The sequence below is a fragment of the Rhinolophus ferrumequinum genome, chromosome 23 (genome assembly GCF_004115265.2).
Source record: "Rhinolophus ferrumequinum isolate MPI-CBG mRhiFer1 chromosome 23, mRhiFer1_v1.p, whole genome shotgun sequence".
Classification (NCBI taxonomy): Eukaryota; Metazoa; Chordata; class Mammalia; order Chiroptera; family Rhinolophidae; genus Rhinolophus; species Rhinolophus ferrumequinum.
In genome coordinates, this window is record NC_046306.1 from 12897775 (window position 1) to 12917212 (window position 19438).

A 19438-nucleotide genomic window follows, 5' to 3' on the forward strand; every position below is an offset into this window, starting at 1 on the left:
TTGAGCAAGGGGTGCTGAGTATGGTCTTGAAGAGGAAAAGCTATTTACCAGGCTGGACCTGGGGAAGCTGCTCCAGGCCCCTGGGTGTCCTGTGTGGTCAGGGAGGAGCTTCCTGTGGTTTATTTATGCCTCATGGAGACAAGGTAGGTGTGTTAGGAAATGGGCCCAGGGAGGAAGTGAGGCCGGGAAGGAGGGGTGGGTAGGTAAGGAGAGGCCCTCCTGGCCCTTCTTGGAGCCCAGAGCTCTGTCATCATCTTCAGGCCTCTTGGATCCCTGCCGAGAGGGATGGGCCTTTTCAAAGTCGGAAAAGCGAGGTTGAGAGGAGAAGAAAGGGTCATTTGGTGCTTTTGCAGCCAGGTTGGATGTGGAATTCAGTCGGACCTCTGAGTTCTCCCAGGCTGTGGTCTACACCAGGAGTGGGAGAATCACCATTTATCTTTTTAATTTTTTTAAAACAATGTTGTGCTTTCACAAGTTGCAAACACTTGTATGTTTGCACTAGCTGGCATTTCTTGCACATACATGTTCCAGATGCCATGCTTAGATGTCATGCATATGACCTTGTGTAGTCCTCAGAGCGAACCTCTGACAGAGGTCTGCTATTCCCATTGTACAGATGAGGAAATTGAGGAACTCCCCCAAGTTCACACACTAACAAATGACAGAGCCAGTTTCCTGACATCTAACATCCCCAGTCTATGCTATGTATATGCATGGTGGAAATTTTGGGAAAATGCAGAGAATGCATACAAAAAGAAAATAAAAGTGACTCCAATTCTATAATCCAAAAGCAGAATATTTAACCATTGGAGCAGTTTTTTTTTCCGTTGTGTTATGGGGGTGTGCGTGCGTGTGTGTGTGTGTGCAAGAATGCATGTTTCAACCAAAGCATGATCATGCTGTGATACTGTTTTGTAAATTGAAGGCACTATTTAAAAATCACCTTAAAAAGACCTTCACAGGCTTGGCTCTACAGGGACACTGATTTCTAGGATCAGGTCTAGAGTTGCGTATGATTTGTCTGTAAACCACAGACTTGCCGAGTCAGACCCAGGGATGACACAAGGTAGCTCAGCCGGATAGCCACGGTTCATTTTCATTTTTTTCCCTGCTTTCTGTTCCTATTCTTGTAAACACACACACACACACACACACACACACACACACACACACAACACACACACACACACAAACAAGAAACAAAACAAAAAAAGAAAAGAAAAAAGAAAGACATAAAATTGAAAACGAACAGACCGACCCAGGATTTTTATTTCATGCCTGGCCCAGCATTTAAATGCAAGAAGCAGAAGGCTTGGGAGCTATAAATAGGCCAGGCTGCTTCTGAACAGTGGCAGGGAGAATTTGTAGGTTCTGTTTCCTCCCAACCTGGTGACCTGGATTACTTCCTTCCTGCCGCAGTTGCTTTCCTCGCTGCCTCCTTTGCCCATCCTTCATGGAGCAGAGCAAGTCCGGCTCTAAATGCTTAGTGAGCACTTATGCTGGGCCTGGGTACTGGGTGCACAGGCTTGAGTGAGTCACCAGCTCCATCACGGCCGGCGGTAGTGGGGGTATATGTAGAAACGGACATCTGCAAATGAAAATCTTGTCATCGCGGAAGCCCAAAGAGGGGTCCCTAACTCTGGGAGTCCAGAAAGGCTTCCTGGAGGAGGGGATGCTGGAGCTGAAAAAGGGAAGGAGGAGACAGGGAACCTGGGGAGGAAGTGGCCTAAGAGAAGCAGTCTGTGGCGCCATGCATGTAATCCTTGACACAGAGCAACGTTTCATTACTACTAAGCCATTGCTTGCTTCTTGAGGGCATGTCCTGGGTTCCTTTGGTAGCTTCCATGGCTTCTAGAATCCAACAATCTTGGATGAGGAGGATGCTCAGTATTTCAGTAGCCCAGTGATTCTCAACCTGTTCTGCACACGCCTTCCCATCGGAAACCAGAATCCTGAGCTCCAACCCAGACGACTCAAAAATCTTGGATGGACCTGGAAATCTATTGCTTCTGGAGCTTCCCAAGTGATTCTGATGTTTGACCACATCCGAGCTGTGACAATTAAGTTCGTGAACTTGTTGCAACGATGTTGATAATCTCTTTTTATGTGAGAGGGATTATTCATTATGAATTTGTACCAACTGGACGAACAGGTAACCAAGTTTACTATTTGGAAGTGCTGAAAAGGCTGTGTGAAAAAGTTCGACGACCTGAACTTTTCGCCATCAATTCATGGCTCTTGCATCACGACAATGCACCAGCTCACATGACACTGTCTGTGAGGGAGTTTTTAGCCAGTAAACACATAACTGTATTGGAACACCCTCCCTACTCACCTGATCTGGCCCCCAATGACTTCTTTCTTTACCTGAAGATAAAAGAAATATTGAAAGGAAGAAATTTTGATGACATTCAGGACATCAAGGGTAATATGACGACAGCTCTGATGGCCATTCCAGAAAAAGAGTTCCAACATTGCTTTGAAGGGTGGACTAGGCGCTGGTGTCGGTGCACAGCTTCCCAAGGGGAGTACTTAGAAGGTGACCGTAATGATATTCAGCAATGAGGTATGGAGCACATTTTCTAGGATGAGTTCGTGAACTTAGTTGTACAACCTCGTATATTGGTGATTCATGTGGTGTCTGTCCAGCCTCCCATCTGGCGACTGTGCCTTCATCCCCTCTCCAGTCTCTCTTGGATGACAGTGAAGGGAACTCACAACCTTTCCGGGCGGTTCCTTCCATTGACACACAGCTCAACTGCAGGAACTCCTTCTTCCCTTGTGCCCAAGGTCACCTTCACCAGTATTCCTAACACAGTGATGATACTGCAAATCAAATTTGTACAGTCCTTTGTTGTCTACAAAATGCTTATTTAATTTGAAGGCAAAAACGACCTAGATTTTAAAATCAAACAGACCTGCATTTAAACCACTCCCCTTTTCTTGTCCTACCTTATTAGCTGTGACCTGAAATAAATGACTTGGCCTCTCTGTGTTTCCGTGTCCTCATCTCCTAAATGGAGATAATAGTATTTACCTCTCAGGTCACTGGAAGGATTTAGTAACATGCATGATACGGGCTCAGTACTGTAGTAAGGCACTCGCTTCATTATTATTATTATTATTATTATTATTATTAATTATTATTATGACATAAAAAATTTACATGGAGAATTCAACGTTCAAGAGGCTTTTATTGAGTGCTTAATGTATGACCAGCCCTAGTGTAGTGATAAGGTCCAGCATGAAAACGTTCTTATAAATGGCCGTCGTCATTATCAGTATTATTAGTATCCGTTGAGCCTTACAGAGCTGCTGGGGTAGGTAGCAAAATCACTCACCTTTTACCTATAAGCATATGAAGCTCTGAGGGTTAGCGAGTTTCTAAAGCCCACGCAGCTGCTAAGAGATGGGAAGGAATTCGTTTGTGTCTTCCATCTCATATGCTTCTTTTCAGCGGGCTTTTGCAGCTGTCCATATGTGAAGGAAGGAAGAAAGGAAGGGAGGGAAGGAAGGACCATCATGCACAGGGTGAAGGGCTGCCCCAGCCTTAGCCTGCATGGCTTCCTCTGTGCCAGGCAGCTCTGTGGTCCTTTCTTCTCTCCCTGTACAACATTCCACTAGAGAAACCCAGTTAGGAGGTCTTTGAGCATCTCGCAGGCGTAAATGAGTCCTCGGAGCACCGTGTGACCTGGCTGCTCAGGTGGCTCCCCTGGGTGTGGTCTGGGTCTTCAGATCTGCTCTGGTAGCTGCAGCTGCAGCCAACAACTTGTCCCGTCTGCAGCCTCATCCACCCGGAGTCACTGCCCGGTGCCCACAGTGTGGCTTCCCTGAGTCCAGGTCCCACTGGATTTGTTGGGTCCAAGGCTGGCTACGGAATGCCCCGCTCTCAGTCTCCTTGCTGTCCCAAGGGAGTGAGCTGGAGTTTTGGCCACTGAGTTCTCTCTCCCAGGGCACTGCCATTCAGCCTGATGTCTCCACTGGATGAAAGGCCCTGTCCTCTGGTAATGAAATGACAGACATCAACAAAGCAATCCGAACTGTAGCTAGAAGAACTGAGAAGAAGTGTGATCAGACATACAGGCATGTTTGTCGCTGGCGAGGTGGGTCCCAAGCCAGTGGCTCTCATGTCTTTTATCCTGTACAAGATGTCAGCTTAAGCTTCCCTGTTCCCAGCCTTTCTCTGAGCTTGCTTGCTCTCTTACACAACCTCAGCTGCCCTGTTCCTGTCTCCCTTTCCATCCACTTCATTGATCAGGCAAATCTGATCACTAGTAGCTTCTGACAATGCAGAATCCTTGGGTTGAGAGTCAAGAGCCAAGCTCTCGAGCAGTGCTGCCCAATAGAAATTTCTGTGATGGTGGAAACGTTCTGTATCTGCACTGGCCAGAACAAACCCGTGTGGTCAGTGCAACTGAGCAACTAAATTCTTAATTTTTAAAAATGTTCCTGAATTTCAGTGGTCACATGTGGTTAGTGGCTACTGTCTTGGGCAGCAGAGCTCTAGACCCAGCTCTGTATGTACTAAGGTGTGAGACCTTGAACAAGTTTCTTCTCCTCTCTGGGAAGATAAAGGCGTGCAATTACATTAGAATCCAGAGGAAGCTGTCTGGAATAGAGACGGAGGTCTGGGATCAGACCGAGGTAGATTCCAGCTCTGCCAAATACCAGCTGTGTGATGTTGGGCAAATCACATAATCTCTCTGTGCTCCAGTTTCCTCATTTGTGAAAGCGGCATAATAGCAGTCCCCGCACAGGGTTCAAATGAGGTTTAAATGAGATACAAAGAATCTACAAGCCCCTCACTCCCAGTAGGCTCTTGACAAATTGTAGAAATTATTTGAGCTGATCTGATAGGAGCCCGTGGCCCCTGCCTCTTTAGACAACTCTGACAATTCTTGCTTTTGCTGCAAATGTTTATAAAGTACTTATTTTCAGAGCCCGAGTTCATAACCTTGAATGTCTTGAAATGATGTGTAAGTTGTGTCATCGTGCGTATCTGGTTTTCATTCTGGAGAAACCCAGAATTTTTTAAATGGAGAAGAACAGCTTTCCAAAGACGGTCAAAGGAGTCCACATGGTTCATGGACCGGGAGAGGGAAAGAAACTGGTACTCACAGTGCCTGCGCGTCAGGGCTGGCGTGATCAGGAAGACGGCGAACGCTGGCTCCAGACGGCCAGCGTCCCTGTCCCAGCCCTGCCGCCTCCAAGCTGTATGAAGCTGGTTGAACTTCAGCCTCCTCATCTGTGAGATGGGGGTAATATAGGACCTATTTCATGGGTGGTCGAGGGGATTAAATAAACGAATCCACGTTCATTGTGTAGCAGCGTGCCTGGCACAGGGCCAGTGCTAGCTGCTCGTACCGTCATCATCGTCTTCCTCATCATGACCATTGTTTCCTTTGACTGTATGCCAGGCGTCATGCAAGGTGTGTCTGTCTCCCTAAGTCTGTCCTTCCTCAGCATCTGGTAGGCACCAGAACAAGCCTACCACATCGTCTCAAAGTCCGTCTATATCACTCCCCTTTGCTCATTCTACTCCAGCCGTCTGGCTTCCTTGTTGTTCGTCGAACACACAGGCGTATGTCCGCTTCGGGGTTTGTCTGTCATCTCTATGTTGGGAGCACTTTCCCCACAGATGTCCACCTGGCTTGTTCTTTTACTTCCTTCTGGTCTTACCCACGTATCATAGTGAGGCCTCTCTAGCCTCTGTCTAAAAGTGAAACACCCATCCCTCCACTCACCTTCTCACACCCTCTCTATAGTCACATATTTGTGTGGTTTAATGTGTACTTGCCTCTCCTAGGTTGGAGATTTAGGAGGGCACTTTGTTTCTCTCAGTTTCTTTTCAGCTCTAGCTCCAGTGCGTAGAATGTTTCTCCAACGGTGCTCGAGAAAAGGCGTGGTGAGTGCGTGAATGAGTGAGTGAATGAATGAATGAATGGATAGCTCTCAGTTAGTCCGAGATAGGCTCCTGTAGCATCCCAATGCTCCAGAACATGTCTCCTCAGCAGCATTTGCAATCAGCAAACATACCCTGAACCCTTCTGTGTGCCAGGTCGGGTCTGAGGTTTTCGGGATAGAAAGGTGAGGAAGAACATCCCGGCTCTGAAGGAGCTCACAGGCGTGGGCGTGGCCACAGTGCAGTTCTCTGCAAGCCCTGACTGCAGTCATAACTACGGAATTGTGCTGCCATCCTGCATGCAGTCTTTCTTCCACCCCAGACTGGAAGGGCTCAGTGGACAAGGACCCCTGTCTATCTTGCTGGATGCTGTGTCCTCAGCACACCAGGCCCAGCTCGTATATGTGGGCTGGATGCAGGAATGAACAGATACAGGTGTAATGGGATAGGGGTTGGCAGAGCATCTGTGGTTGTACCACGGAGGGGCACCGGCCCACCTGGGGAAAGGTGGGGCAGTCCCAGGGAAGGATTCGCATGGGACACCTCCTGAGGAACCTTCTCCTGGCCCCGGCGTGGCAGCTTGTCTTGACTCTCATTTGGCCAACGATGGAACAACTTGGGACCTATGGGAAGGTGGTGGCTTCCCCTCCCTCAGGAGGCTGGGTGGCCTGCGGCAGCCCTTCTATATTTCAGCTTCTGCCTGAGCCTTTGTCCTTGGAGTTAAAAATAGCCAAGGTTGGGAGCACGAGGACATGCTGTCCTTCTCTGCCATAGAGCAGGGATTCTGCTACCTGGTCTCAAAGGGGCTGCAGGGCGACAGGTGTGAGAAGCCAGCGGCTTAAAGAATTATCCCTTCCTGCCCCCTTGAGGACAAGCGCAGACTTCTGTTTCCCCAGTTTGGGGTGACTCTAAATGAGCTATGGAATGTCACAGCTCAAAGAGCCCTCCAGGTCTGGGACCTTGGCAGACATCACCAATCAATTAAGATCCACCCCCTCCTACACCGCCTCCCCCCCACCCTTTCCTGGTTCCTGGGACCATGACAGGTATCACCAATCAATCAAGGCACTCTTTTCTGCCAAGTCTAGACAGTCTAAGAATTCTTAACATGGATATTTTAAGCAATAGCTACCAGAGTGGCAAAAATAAGAAAACCTATTTATCATCATAATCTAGTCCAGTCCCCTCCTGATGGGGGAAACTGAAGCTCAGAGAGGGGCAGAAACTTGTCTGATGTCACACAGGAAGTCCCTAGTGAAGCGGGGACCAGACCCAGGAGTCCTAACTCTCATGAGACTTTTCTCCCTTTCTGTCCTCTGCTGCATCCTCTTTTTCGCAAGAACGGTCCAGAAGAAAGGTTTTTAACCCATGGACTGGAAGCCTCAAAATTGTATGCAACATCTTGTGTGTATGCGCTGGCAGATAGTTTTTTAAGGAAAGCGAGAATAGCTTTCTTCAGCTTCTCAAGAGGCTCCTTGCACCATCAAGAAAGGCAAAGAAATCAGAGAAAAGAGCGTGAGTGAAACGGGCAGAAGTCTTGCTACTCAAAGTGTGGGCCACAGATCAGCAGTATTGGCCTAACCTCCAAGTTGTTAGAAATGCAGACTCTCAGGCCCACCCAGGACCTACTGAATCCAAATCTGTATTTGAACAAGCTCCCTGGGTGATTCATTTGCATATTAACGTTTGAAAGGCTTAGGGCTGGAATTTGGAAGCATCGCAGGCGTTGGTTTCCCACTTGGGTATGGAGTACTTGCTGAGCACCAGGCATTCTTTGCAAGTCTACAAAACAGACATGTCCCTGCCCTCATTAGAGGGAGTGGAAAGAGACTGAGGCTCCTTAGCCAAGGCGTGGCTCAGATGCTCTGCAGAATTGCTAAGGCCACATCAAGGGAGGTCTTTGTTTCAACTGTTTGCAAATGAAGGGTTGGCTTTCTGTCCAAGGTGTATGAGACCCCAGCCGGCTTAAGCAGGTGTGCAGGGAGGTTCTTGCCCGGAGAGCCTCAGTGGGCACTGAGGGTTAGCTGCCCACAAAAGGGACTGCAGTCATGGGATTTGGATGAGCTGAGAGGGTGCAAGAGGGGATGTGCTGCCTGAGGCCTGCTTTACCAGCAGCCTCTGCTACTGAGAACAGCTGATCTAAGGTGGGTTTGCTCTGGTGAGTGCTAGTGCTGGGTGGTTCTAGCTGGTTCCAACTGGCCTCACCTGATCCTGGCTAGCTCTTCTGGGTCCGGTAGGCCCTGAAGGAAGCTGACCATGTGTGGACCGGGGAAGGTGGCAGTGGAGAGCCTGAGGCACAGACAGAAGACAATGGGAATAAGGGGTCCTACCTCCTCTCCCCCAGGTGCTCACTGCCTGTTGTCACAGGTGTGCCTCGGGGGGGCAGGGGGGTACGAGTGTACGTGTGTGCTTTGAAGATGGCATGCTTGGAATCCAAACTGCATAGCCAGCCCTCGTCTGGCCTTTGCTGGAACAGGCTTCATGCACTGGCCCCTTGCTCAGCGGCACCCTCTGCTGCCCTTGGCAGAGGCCAGTGCTGACCCGCCACATACCACTGGCTCCTTGGCCTCCTGGGGGTCAGTGTAGATTAGGGGTCAAGAGTAGAGCCTGGGTGATGAGATGGAGAATATATACTCATATGTGCTTTATTGAGGTATAATGACATACCATATAGCTCACCTATTTTAAGTTTATAATTCATTGGATTCTAGTATATTCATTATGTAGTCATCGCCACAATCAATTGTAGAACATTTTCATCGCCCTGAAAATAAATCTTATATCCAGGTGCAGTCACTGTCAGCCGCCCCCCACCCTAACCCCTGGCAACCACTAGTGTGCTTTCTGTCTCTATGGTTTTGCCTATTCTGGATATTTCATATAAATAGTCATAGTATATGTGGTGTTTCATAACTGGTTTCTTTCAGATTGCCTATTTTCAAGGTTTATCTGTGCTGTAGCATTTATCAGGACTTTGTTCCTTGTTATGGCTGAATAATATCCCAGTATATGGATATACTATGTTCTGTTTGTTCATCAGTGGGTGAACATTTGGATGGCTTCCACTTTTTGACTCTTAGGAATAATGTGGCAGTGAACATTTATGTTTGACTCTTGTGTGTGCATGGGATAGATTTGTTTTGCATTCTGCTTCCCCACCTCTTACTTGCTGTGGAACCATGAGCAAACTGCTTCAGTGCTCAGAGACTCAGTTTTCGGAGAGTTTCTGGGAACTGGGGACACTGCTAAGTATCTCACAGTAGATAGATAACACTACATGTTGATAAGAGCAGCTATAATTTACTGAGTGCCTCTATCTGATCATGATAGTCACTGGACATATGTTATGTCATTGAGTTCAGCCCCACAAGGGGCAGGAGAGGATTTATTTCACAATTACTGTGGACCTGTGCTATAATGGGCTAACATCCTGCCTTGTTATAGCAAATCGTGTGTCAGCTTGATGAATTCTCTTTCCAATGTATGTGTGGGAGAGAGAACTCACCCCATCTTCCCTACACTTGCCCTTTTTACATTATTAGGGGACATATTTCTTATCTTTCCTTTTGTACATTAAAAAATTATATATATATATATATATATATATATATATATATATATATATCGAGAAAAGTGCAGTGGCTGGAAGAGTTCTTTCCTGGTTCCATCATTCCTATTTTCCCCGTTATGAGAACTGCATGTCCCAGATAGGGCTGGTTCCTTCATCCTGCATCCCAGAATAATTCATGGGATAGGGTCACAGCTAACTCACAAGGGACATTTAATATGAGTAAGAATTAAACTTTTGTTCTGAAAGCCACTGAGATTTGGGGGTCACTTGTTACTGCAGCCTAACCTAGTGAGAGCTGACAAATACATTTAACCCTTGCAATAATATGTGAGGAAGTTACTAATAGTATTTCTATTTTATGAGGGAATTGAAGCTCAGAGAGGTTCAGTCACTTGCTTTAGTTTATTCAGAAAGTGGCAGAGGGACACTTTAAGTCCCAAGCCCAGTTATTCCAGCTCTAGAGCCTGTGCTTTTAAGAAGACGGAAGTACGGGGGCTGTGTTTGGTGAATGATGAGTAACCCAGTGTGGATGGAACACCTGGTGTGTGCGTGGCGTCAGGCTTGCGGTACAGGTTTGGGGCAGATCCTTGAGTGCTGTGTGGATTGTGAAGCTTGCTAGTGCCAGATGGGCCCGTAGACGCTACATTTGCCCACAACCCAACTTCGTCCAGAGCTTGCTCAGTTTTTCTCCAGTGCTAGTGAGAATGGCTTTCTGGGGAGAGGCACCCACTTGTGGGGATTGTAAACTATCTTCTTTCCAATGATTGCTGATGTGCCCCTTCTGCAGAAAGTCTGGCCAGAATAGAGTGAATGACTTTCCCCTGACCATCCCTGCTCAGTGTAGGACCTCCTCCTCCTCCCCTAAATGCATTTACTCTGCATTCAGTATTCTTTGTCCTCAGTTGACATCTTGGTTCCACATTTTTGCCTTCTCCCTAGATGTTTTGTACTTGTCAACATAACTCTTGGTTGTAAACTTCCAGAAGGTAGTACTTGCATCTACAGTGAAATCTTATTGTGATTTTACTTGCAATCAACTTTAATTCAGTATTGAAATAATTCTACTTACAATCCAGACCCTGCCTCCGCTTCCAATGCTGTATTAATTACTCTTCTCAGCTCTCACAATACTCTGTATATATCTCTGTCCTTGAAGTATACCGTGTTGTAATTACAACACCTTGTGTTATAATGGCCCCTTTGCTTGCCTGCACCCCAGTAGACTGGGGGTTTCAGCAAGGTCTGGATTTAACTCATCTGTGTCATGAGTCTCCAGCACAAATCCTGAAGAGGCACTAAGGAAGAATTTGTTGATTAAATGATAATTACTTATCGGTTTCATGTCCCACTCCCACCCCCACTAACTATAAGCTCCTTAAAGACAAGGAGGATTCTTATTAGAATCCTCAAGGCCAAGAAAAGCACAGCATGGGAGATGAGCTCCATAAATGTCTATTCCATTGAATAAGTGAGAATACATTCCATTCCAAGGGCAGAACACTTTAGAGTTATAAAGTATATTCATATACAGGACCCAGTTGATCCTCTCAGAATCTTCAGATTCTCTCTGTCTAGTGTTCTCAAATCCTTATCACGGGCTCTTTGCCTCCCTTGCTCCCACCCGTTTCATCTTTGCATCTTCCTCGTCTCTCCCTCTTCAAATCCTCTTGGAAGAAAGTCTGAGAAATTTACCCCTCACCCCTTCCCCAGTATAAAGCAGCCTAAAAGGCAAGTTGTACTCTGATGTGCAAAAGTGGGAACCAAAATCTTGCTCCCACTTAACGGTTTTACCATCTTGGGCAGCTTCAGGGGCCTCCCTGAGTCAGCGTTCTCTTCGGAACATGGAGACAACGATGGTTGTGAAACTTAACTGAAGTAGTATAAGTTGACCAGCTGTCATAGGCTCTGGTTGAGCTCAGTAGGTGGGAGTCCCTCTCTACGTGGAATGGAGGACTTTGAGTCATCAGAAAGACAGTGGAAAGGAATAGTTGTTTAAAAACCAGCACGGGATGGGGTTGCGTGGTTTTGAGATCTCCGCTCCCTGTGACCTGCCATCTCCATGCGCCCTAGGCAAGCCCAGGCCTCCGCTCCTGGTCAGCACCACGGACAGTTCCCTCGGCATCTCGCTGTGGGGACCGAACTTACTAGCAGTGTCCAAGCGCTTTGCGTGGCAAGGCACCGCTTTACTTTATGTACCACCAGGGGAGGTAAAACGTGTTAGAATTTAACGCTGACTTGCCATCGGTTGTCATTCATATCTTAATTGTAGATATGTTGAAAAATGTATGTCTTAGAATCAATGAAATAATGACAAATTATGAGAGAGAGTATCAGTGAACCGTTGACCACTGACCTTTGACCAGGTTAGTTATAATAGCCAGTATTTATTGAAGGCCTACTGTGTTCCAGGACTCGTTCACTCCTTTCTCTCCTGTCCTGGGTGCACTCTGCCCTCTATACATTCACTTCACAAATATTACATTTGGGGAAGATAAACGTCAGCCAGATAGACAGTTAATGAACAGTTTTCCCATCATCCTTGTTCCCAAAATATTCCAGTCCTGAGCCTCGTTTCTTCAGAACATTGCTTCCTGCTGAAAGATCATCTAATGGGTGTACCTTTTCAGTCCACACCGTGCTTAACTCATTTAAAAAGCATTTCAAATGCATAGCCTACGACCCAACAATTTCACTCCAACAATTTCACTTGTAAGTATGTGCCCAGAAGAACTGTGCACAAATAGTCACCAAAAGAGGCATACAAGAATGTCTTTGACAGCTGTTGGTAATATCCCCAAATTGGAAGCTACCCACATGCTCATCAACGATGAAAAGGACGAAAATAATTTTGATACAGTCACACAGTGTAAGACAATAAAACCACGAGAATGAATGGCCGTGAAACAGTCGGCGTGGATGAACCTCACAAACACAATGTTGAGTGGAAGAAGTCATGCTAAAGAATATATGTTAGTATATAAATATACAAGATAGGCAACACCAATCTGTGCTGTTAGAAGTCCAGGTAATGCTTCTCGGGGAGGGGAAGTCCCTGCTGCTGGTACAGGGTGAGCGCTACAAATCATGTTATCTATTCTGATCATTTATCATTGTCGTCGTTTTATTATCCTGGTCCTTACGAGCACTTGCTTTTGGGAGAAGGTACATTAAACACATTCAGGTATAAACCACCGAGTGAGACTTACTTGTTTTCTTTGCTGGAGAATTTGCATTTTTCTGGGCGACACATTCTAACAATAAAGCCAATTCAATGAAAGACACTGTTTAGTGAAACGGGCAATGACAAGTGCTGTCCTAGGTGTTTACACGGTTGACATCCACCAGGTTGACTGAGGACGGTGTTTCAAGGTGCAGTGGAACAGGTACCCCCATAGAGGTGAAGGTAAAGGACCCCTGGGGCTCAAGGAGTTTGATCAGGGAAGTGTTTGTGGAAGAGATGGCATTTGAATTCTTTGGTAGGGTGTAGCGAGTTTAGTGTAATGATTCATTCAAAACCTGACTATCGGAGCCAGAAAGACCTGGGCCTGGATTCCAGCTCTGCCACTCGTAGCTGTGTGTGTCCTTGGGAAAGTTATTTAACGTTCTTGATCCTCATTTTATTCCTCTACAAAATTGGATAGAAATCTCACTCACAACTTATGGTGAGAATTAAATGAGATGGGGCTTATGTAAAACACTGGACGTAGGGTCTGGCAAAAGGTTAATCACAGCTACCTTTGTTGAGTGCTTACTGAGTACCACCACCCACCCAGGAGGTCCTGAGGATTAAATGTTACTATATTATTACATGATCTCATTGTTATCTTTAATCCTCACGAAAGCCTTAAGAGTTTGGTGTGTGTCCAATAAATTGTAAATGTTATTTAAAGCTTAACTCTGGACGATGGTTAGAATTTTGTTAGGGAAGATGAGGAAGGGAGGAAAGTAAAGGAGAGAAAACCAGGATGAGAAAGTTATTGAGGACGTTTATGAACGATGAGGTGCCCGAATGGGCTGGGGTGTGGAGATTAAGGGAAGCCGGGAGCAGATGGGGAAGGAATCAGGTAATGGAGAGTGTTGGATGCTTGGGTGCAAAGATTGAACCTAATTTGACAGGCAGTGGGGAGCCATTGTAAGGTTTTAAATGGGATCATAGCATGACTGAAGGTGTGACTTTTTAATGAATTTGTATTTTACCTTCATTTGCATTATAGAATGAATACATTTAACTGTACAACTTCAACAGACGTAGAAACATACAAAAGAGAAATAAAATCCGCCCCCTCCCCCATGTGCTGGTTGGAGTGTAAATTGGTACAGTTACTTCAGAAAATCATTTGGCAGCGTCTGCTAAAGCTGACCAAATGCTTACCCTATGGCCCAGCAATTGCACCCCTAGGTATATTTTGGAGAGGCATGGGTACAAATATTCACCAGGCCATGCACTAAAGTGGTTATAGCAGCACTATTTTTAATAGCTCCAAACCGGGAAAAGAATCAAACGCCCATCGAGAGTACAATGGATAAATAGATCGTGGTATATTCGTACAGTGGAATACTATGTAGCAGTGATGGTAAGCCATCCACAACTATATACAACAACGGGGTGGAGCTCATAATAATGAGCAGAAGAAACCAGCCCCCGTCCCAAAAGCCAGGCTCTGTATATCAAGTTCAAAACCAGGCAAAACTAATATTTGGTGTTAGAGCTCAGGACAATGGCTACCCTTGTGGAGCAAGACAAGAGACTGAAAGACGGGGCACAAGTGGGCTTCGGGGATGCTCGTAATGCCCTGATTCTTCATTGCGGTGCTGGTTACGTGGGTCTATTTGGTTTGTAAAAATGCATCGAGCTATACACTTAAGGGTTGCGTGCTTTTCTGTATACATCTTATACTTTGACTTAGATTAAAAAGTTACCCAAAATGGTCTTCCACAACCTCCTGTAACAACCTTTCTCACTACAGTTTCTCCCCATTAACAGTTTGGTTCATATCCTCTCAGGTTTTTCTGTGGTTATGCACAAATAAGATAAGATATAGATAGATAGATAGATAGATAGATAGATAGATAGATAGATAAGATATATATATATATATGTATGTGTTTATATACATATATATATACAAAAAATATATATATACATGTATATATATACAAAAAAGGGTATAATGTTATACATACTGTCCAACAACATGCTTCTTTAACTTCGGAGGGTGCTGAGGCATTCTTTCTGTGTCGCTGTATGCTAGACCTGGATGATTCTTTTTAAATAGTTGTACAGCATTTTACGGTGGGATGTGTCATTTTGTAAACCAGTCCCCTGCTGATGGACAGTTAATTCCAGCATTTCGTTTGTGTAAACGAGACTGTGGGGAGCCTCTTCATGCATGTCTTGGTGTACTTTGTGACTGTTTGTGTGGAATGAATTAGGAGGGGTGGACTCTCTTGGCCTGAAGTGGTAACTTAAGATAGTTAATCTGTTGATGGCTTGTTGGGTGGGTGGGTTGAAAACAGGGAGACCAGTTAGGAAGCTATTAAAATAGTTTAGATTTGAGGCAATGAGGGTGGTTCGCTGTGAAAATGGGCAAGAAGGGAGAGATAGAAGCGATAGTATTAAGGGCAGAGACTTGATACAGGTTAGCATCTGATGGGAGGAGGGAAAAAGTCAGAGAGCTCGTTGCGAGTTCCGAGTCTGGGTGGCCCGATTGGTTGGGAACACACATCAGAAGGAGCTGATTGGGGCACATGGGACCAGGGAGGGGTTTAGTTTTTGCCAGTTTGCATTCAAGGAGCCAGCTCATCATGCAGGTGGTGAGGTCGAGAATGTAGCTGGAAGTATTTGCTCTTGGCAGCATTATGGTCTGCAGATTGAGGCATAGGAAGCACTTAGGGTGGTCCTCCTGTTGCAGGAAGGGAATGAAATCAGCAAGGCGGGAGGAATCCAGAGAGAGAGAGAAAGAACCTGAGGACTGAATGGTGAGGGACCAACTGACATATAGGGATGAGGTTGTGGTCACAGACAGACCTGCTAGAATTCACTATCCCGGAGGCCCAAGAAGGAGGGATCTGTAGTGACTACTGTCCTTCAAAGGATGCAGTAATCAGTAGCCTGTGTTAGTCCCCTCTCTCTGGCCCCCCAGTGGCTGCTACCTTCACATCTTGTGCTTGCTCTTCATCACACTTAACACAGTTGGGATTAATCCATGCGGTCAAGTTGGAGGTCTGCTTCCCCTTGTGAACTGTGAGCTGCATGGAGGCAGGGACCACACCGCTCTCGCTCTCTCTTATGTCCCCAGCATCCGGCGTGGTGTTCGTGGTGTAGGTACCCCAAGTGTTGCTGCCTCCTGCAGGACTCCAGCCATCCGCATGCCCTCCCTCTCCCGCAACCACACACAAAGTTCTCTGCATAAGTGGGCAGAAGAAGGACTTAGGACCCTGTGGGAGAAAATTCAAGCTGCACAGTTTGAGTCTGGGGTGCAGCAAGTGTGACTGGATAGCCCCCAAATCGGTCATTCAAACTCCATTTAGTTGTATATCACAGTGACCAGCCACAGTGGGTCCCCAAAGTTGACAGGACTTCAACTCCCGGCCTCTCCGGTGGAGCGTTATGATAACCATGGGTGGTGAAGCCTCTTAGCAGTGGAGACCAGATTTAGAAGTGGGTTTAGCATCTTCATGAGGGCACCCCACTGAACAGGAGGGCACTCAGTAGATGTTTCTTAAGTAAATGAAGAAGGCACCACCCTTCAGGGGTTGGGGACTGAGCTAGGCCCTTGTGTGTGGTCGTGAGCTGTCCTGGGAGATGGGTTTAGAAAGCATGTGAATGGAGTGGTGGAGTGGAAGCCACACTGAGATGAGCGTGCGTGGTTGGAGACATGGGGGGAGAGGCTGTTCTCCGAAGTGTGCTGGTTGAAGGGGGTGGTGGCAGAAGTGAAGCCTTGAACAAGCTTGCGGGAGGAATGGAAAGAGCCAGAAGACGCAGAGGTGGCAGATTCAAGGTCCAGAGAGGACCAGTGGTGGGAGGCATTCCAAGTGAGGATGGGAGCAGGTGGGATGGGGAGAACAGATGGCAGATGAGCTTCGGTAAGGAGAAGGGTCACCCCTTCCTCTCAGAGAGGAGGGGACGGGAGGGTTGAGGGGCAGGTTGGAAGGTCTGAGGATGGTGAAACTGGGAAGTGAGAAAGAGCAAGACAGACGCCTCTTCTCAGTCAAATAGGAGCAAGGTCACCTGTTGGGGTGGATGGGGTGTGGGGCGGGGAGTGGGAAAGCTCTGGGAAAGTCACTTTGGGGACTGTGACTACATGAGCGGGAGACGGCCAACGGGAAGGTTCGATGGCTGAGGTTAGATGGGGACCTGGTTGGTGTGGTTGGGTACAACCTGAGTTCCCAGCCTGGGGACTCCTGAGGTGGGGAAGGTGTTAGGTCCGAGGGAAGATGAAAGACAGTCGGCGTGGGCAAATTTGAGAGGTCCTGGGAGGTCTTTCTCCACAGTGGCTGTGGCTACTCTTGTTTGGCACCTACTGTATGCCAGGTACTGTGGTCAGTGTGCTGCCATTTAACCTTCTCCACAGCTGCTACCCAACTTGCTCAAGGTCAGCTTGCCCAGGACTCTGCCTGGACTGTCTGATTGCAAAGCCAGGCTCACCTGTGTGATCCACACCTGTTCTGGGGTCCAAATAGGGGGCTGGATGTGGAACACTGTGGGGCTGTAGGATGCCACACAGATGTGAAGCCCACCTCTCCAGGCCTCGTCAGTGTCAGCGGTGACTGAGTTGTCATGTTTTGGTCCTCCCTCTTCCTGGAGAACTAAGTCAGATCCTGGTACGTGGGGACGAGCTGGTGTTGGGCTCCAGAACCGTGCTCGGTGGGGAGGTCATCCTCCCAGGCACGTGTCTGCAGCCTGCCTGCCGGGTGCTGGTTATGGGTGTGTAGCCCGGTGAGGAGGGGTCCTCACCCTGACATAGGACTGTGCTTGTGTGTATGGGTGAGTAGACGGATGTCTCTGTGTCCGTGAGTCTGTTTCTGAGTGAGCATGTGTGTGTTTCAGAATGTTTCTCTGTGCCTCTGTACCTGCTATACACAAGGAAACAGAGACTACAGATAGAAATTAGGGAAAGAACAAATGGTAGAGCGAAGGGAACACAGTCATAAGGACACATGCGTTCCCCTACATGTTCAGAAACACTCAGGGTGCCACGCACCCAGAAGTGCAGTGTCCGTGTCTCCCTGTGCTTTCTTGAGTGGGTTGGCGTATCCTTCGTCTATAGATATGCATCTCTGCGTGTGACTGGCCTCAGAAACACAGCATGATAGGTCTGTGGAGACCCGGGGAAACACACACATATGGACGCTCAGATCTACAGACACACACTCTGTGTCTTTGCACGTGTATTCCCCTGTATGTGTGCGTACATTACTGTGTGTTTTTTCGAGTATGCGGGCGCCTGTGTCAGAATAATACAGACACGTGGGAGACACACGTGTGGGCACACACTCTGAGAAACACACACAGCATCTGTGTGTGTGTGTGTGTGTGTGTGTGTGTGTGTGTGTGTGTTAAAGTCAGGAGGAAGAGGACACCATCCTAGAGTTGGAAGGCCAGTGGGAGGTGTCCTGGCCTGGCTCTGTTCCCGACATGTGGCATGCAGATCCAGCTCTCCTGTCACTTACCGAGAAAGATGAAGGGATTTGGGTGGTTCTTTCCCCCTATGTCCAGGAAGATCTTGGATAGGATGACGTGATCACAGAGTAGAAGCGAGCTGCTGTGGGGGAAGGGTTTTTCAAGGGGAGGGAATAGCAAGGGCAGAGGGCCGTTGTCCTCATAAAAACCTTGTTCTCCCATTTTACAGTTGGGGAAGCAGAGGCACAGAGAGACTGAGTAATTTGCCCAAAGCCTCACAGCCAGTGAGAAAGGGATTCAGGATTTGAACCTAGACCGTCTGGATTCATAGCCAATGGCCTAAATTGGCAGTCCTCAAATCAGGGATGACTTTGCCCCCAGGGGATGTTTGGCAATGTCTGGAGATGTTTTTGATTGCCATAGCTGGACAGGAAGGTGCCATTAGCATTTACTGGGTAGAGGCCAGGATACCGTCAGACCTTCTGCAATGCACAGGACGCCCCTGCCAACAAAGCAATAGCCCATCCAAACGGCCAGTTGTGCTGGGGTTGAGAAACCCAGCAAAGCACTTGAAGAGAATATATTACACATAGTAGGTGCTCAATAAATAGTAGCTGACGAGGAGGAGGAGAAGTGATTTGGAGGAGGTTGCAGGGGAGACGTGAATTTAAGGGGGCAGAAATGGTACATGTAAATGAACCCGTCAGTTACGAGAACACATGTGATGCTGTTTGTGGGACGGTGAGAAGGACGAAGGACAGGCTGTCCGGAGGAGGGTGGGTGCTGGGGAGACCTGTGGTGGGAGGAGCTTGATGGACTGGGGTGGGGGCCAAAGCTGGTCAGCCACCTCCCCCGGAAATACTAACCAGATGTCTCGCCTCTCTGTCCCCCATCCTGTGTCTGCTTCCCCACCTCTCTTGGCCTCTCTGCCCAGAAGGGGACAGCCGGAGGCTGAAGGGGGCCATCCAGAGGAGCACAGAGACGGGCCTGGCGGTGGAGATGCCCAGCCGGACACTGCGCCAGGCCAGCCACGAGTCCATCGAGGACAGCATGAACAGCTACGGCTCAGAGGGCAAGTGAGTGTGGGGCCCGGCCTGCTCCTGCTGGCCATCCTGGCCCTCTGTCTTCTCTGGGGTGGGGTGGGAGGGCCTCGGGCTGGGAGGGGCGCTGGGCAGGGCTCCTGGGCCATCCCGTCTTCCGAAGGGAGGTGATGAAGCCAGGAACCTCCGAGGGAGAGTGAGACAGCCAGACTTTGATGACCGACTGCTCCACTGCTTGTCAGCTCTGTGACCTTGGTCAAGTCACTTCTCTGTGCCTCAGTTTCCTCATCTGTAAAATGAGG

The 19438-nt window shown here is 47.7% G+C and overlaps 1 protein-coding gene across 2 annotated transcripts in view; it reads left to right on the plus strand.

Moving 5' to 3' along the window:
- RIMS4 (regulating synaptic membrane exocytosis 4) overlaps positions 1-19438 on the plus strand; it is a 52652-nt gene that overhangs the window by 17528 nt on the left and 15686 nt on the right. Inside the window, exon 2 of one of the 2 annotated variants that reach the window (XM_033095275.1) lies at positions 19031-19172. In XM_033095275.1, coding sequence (XP_032951166.1) covers positions 19031-19172 — 142 coding nt within the window. The remainder of the gene's footprint in view (positions 1-19030; positions 19173-19438) is intronic. The other variant, XM_033095276.1, reaches the window with a different exon arrangement.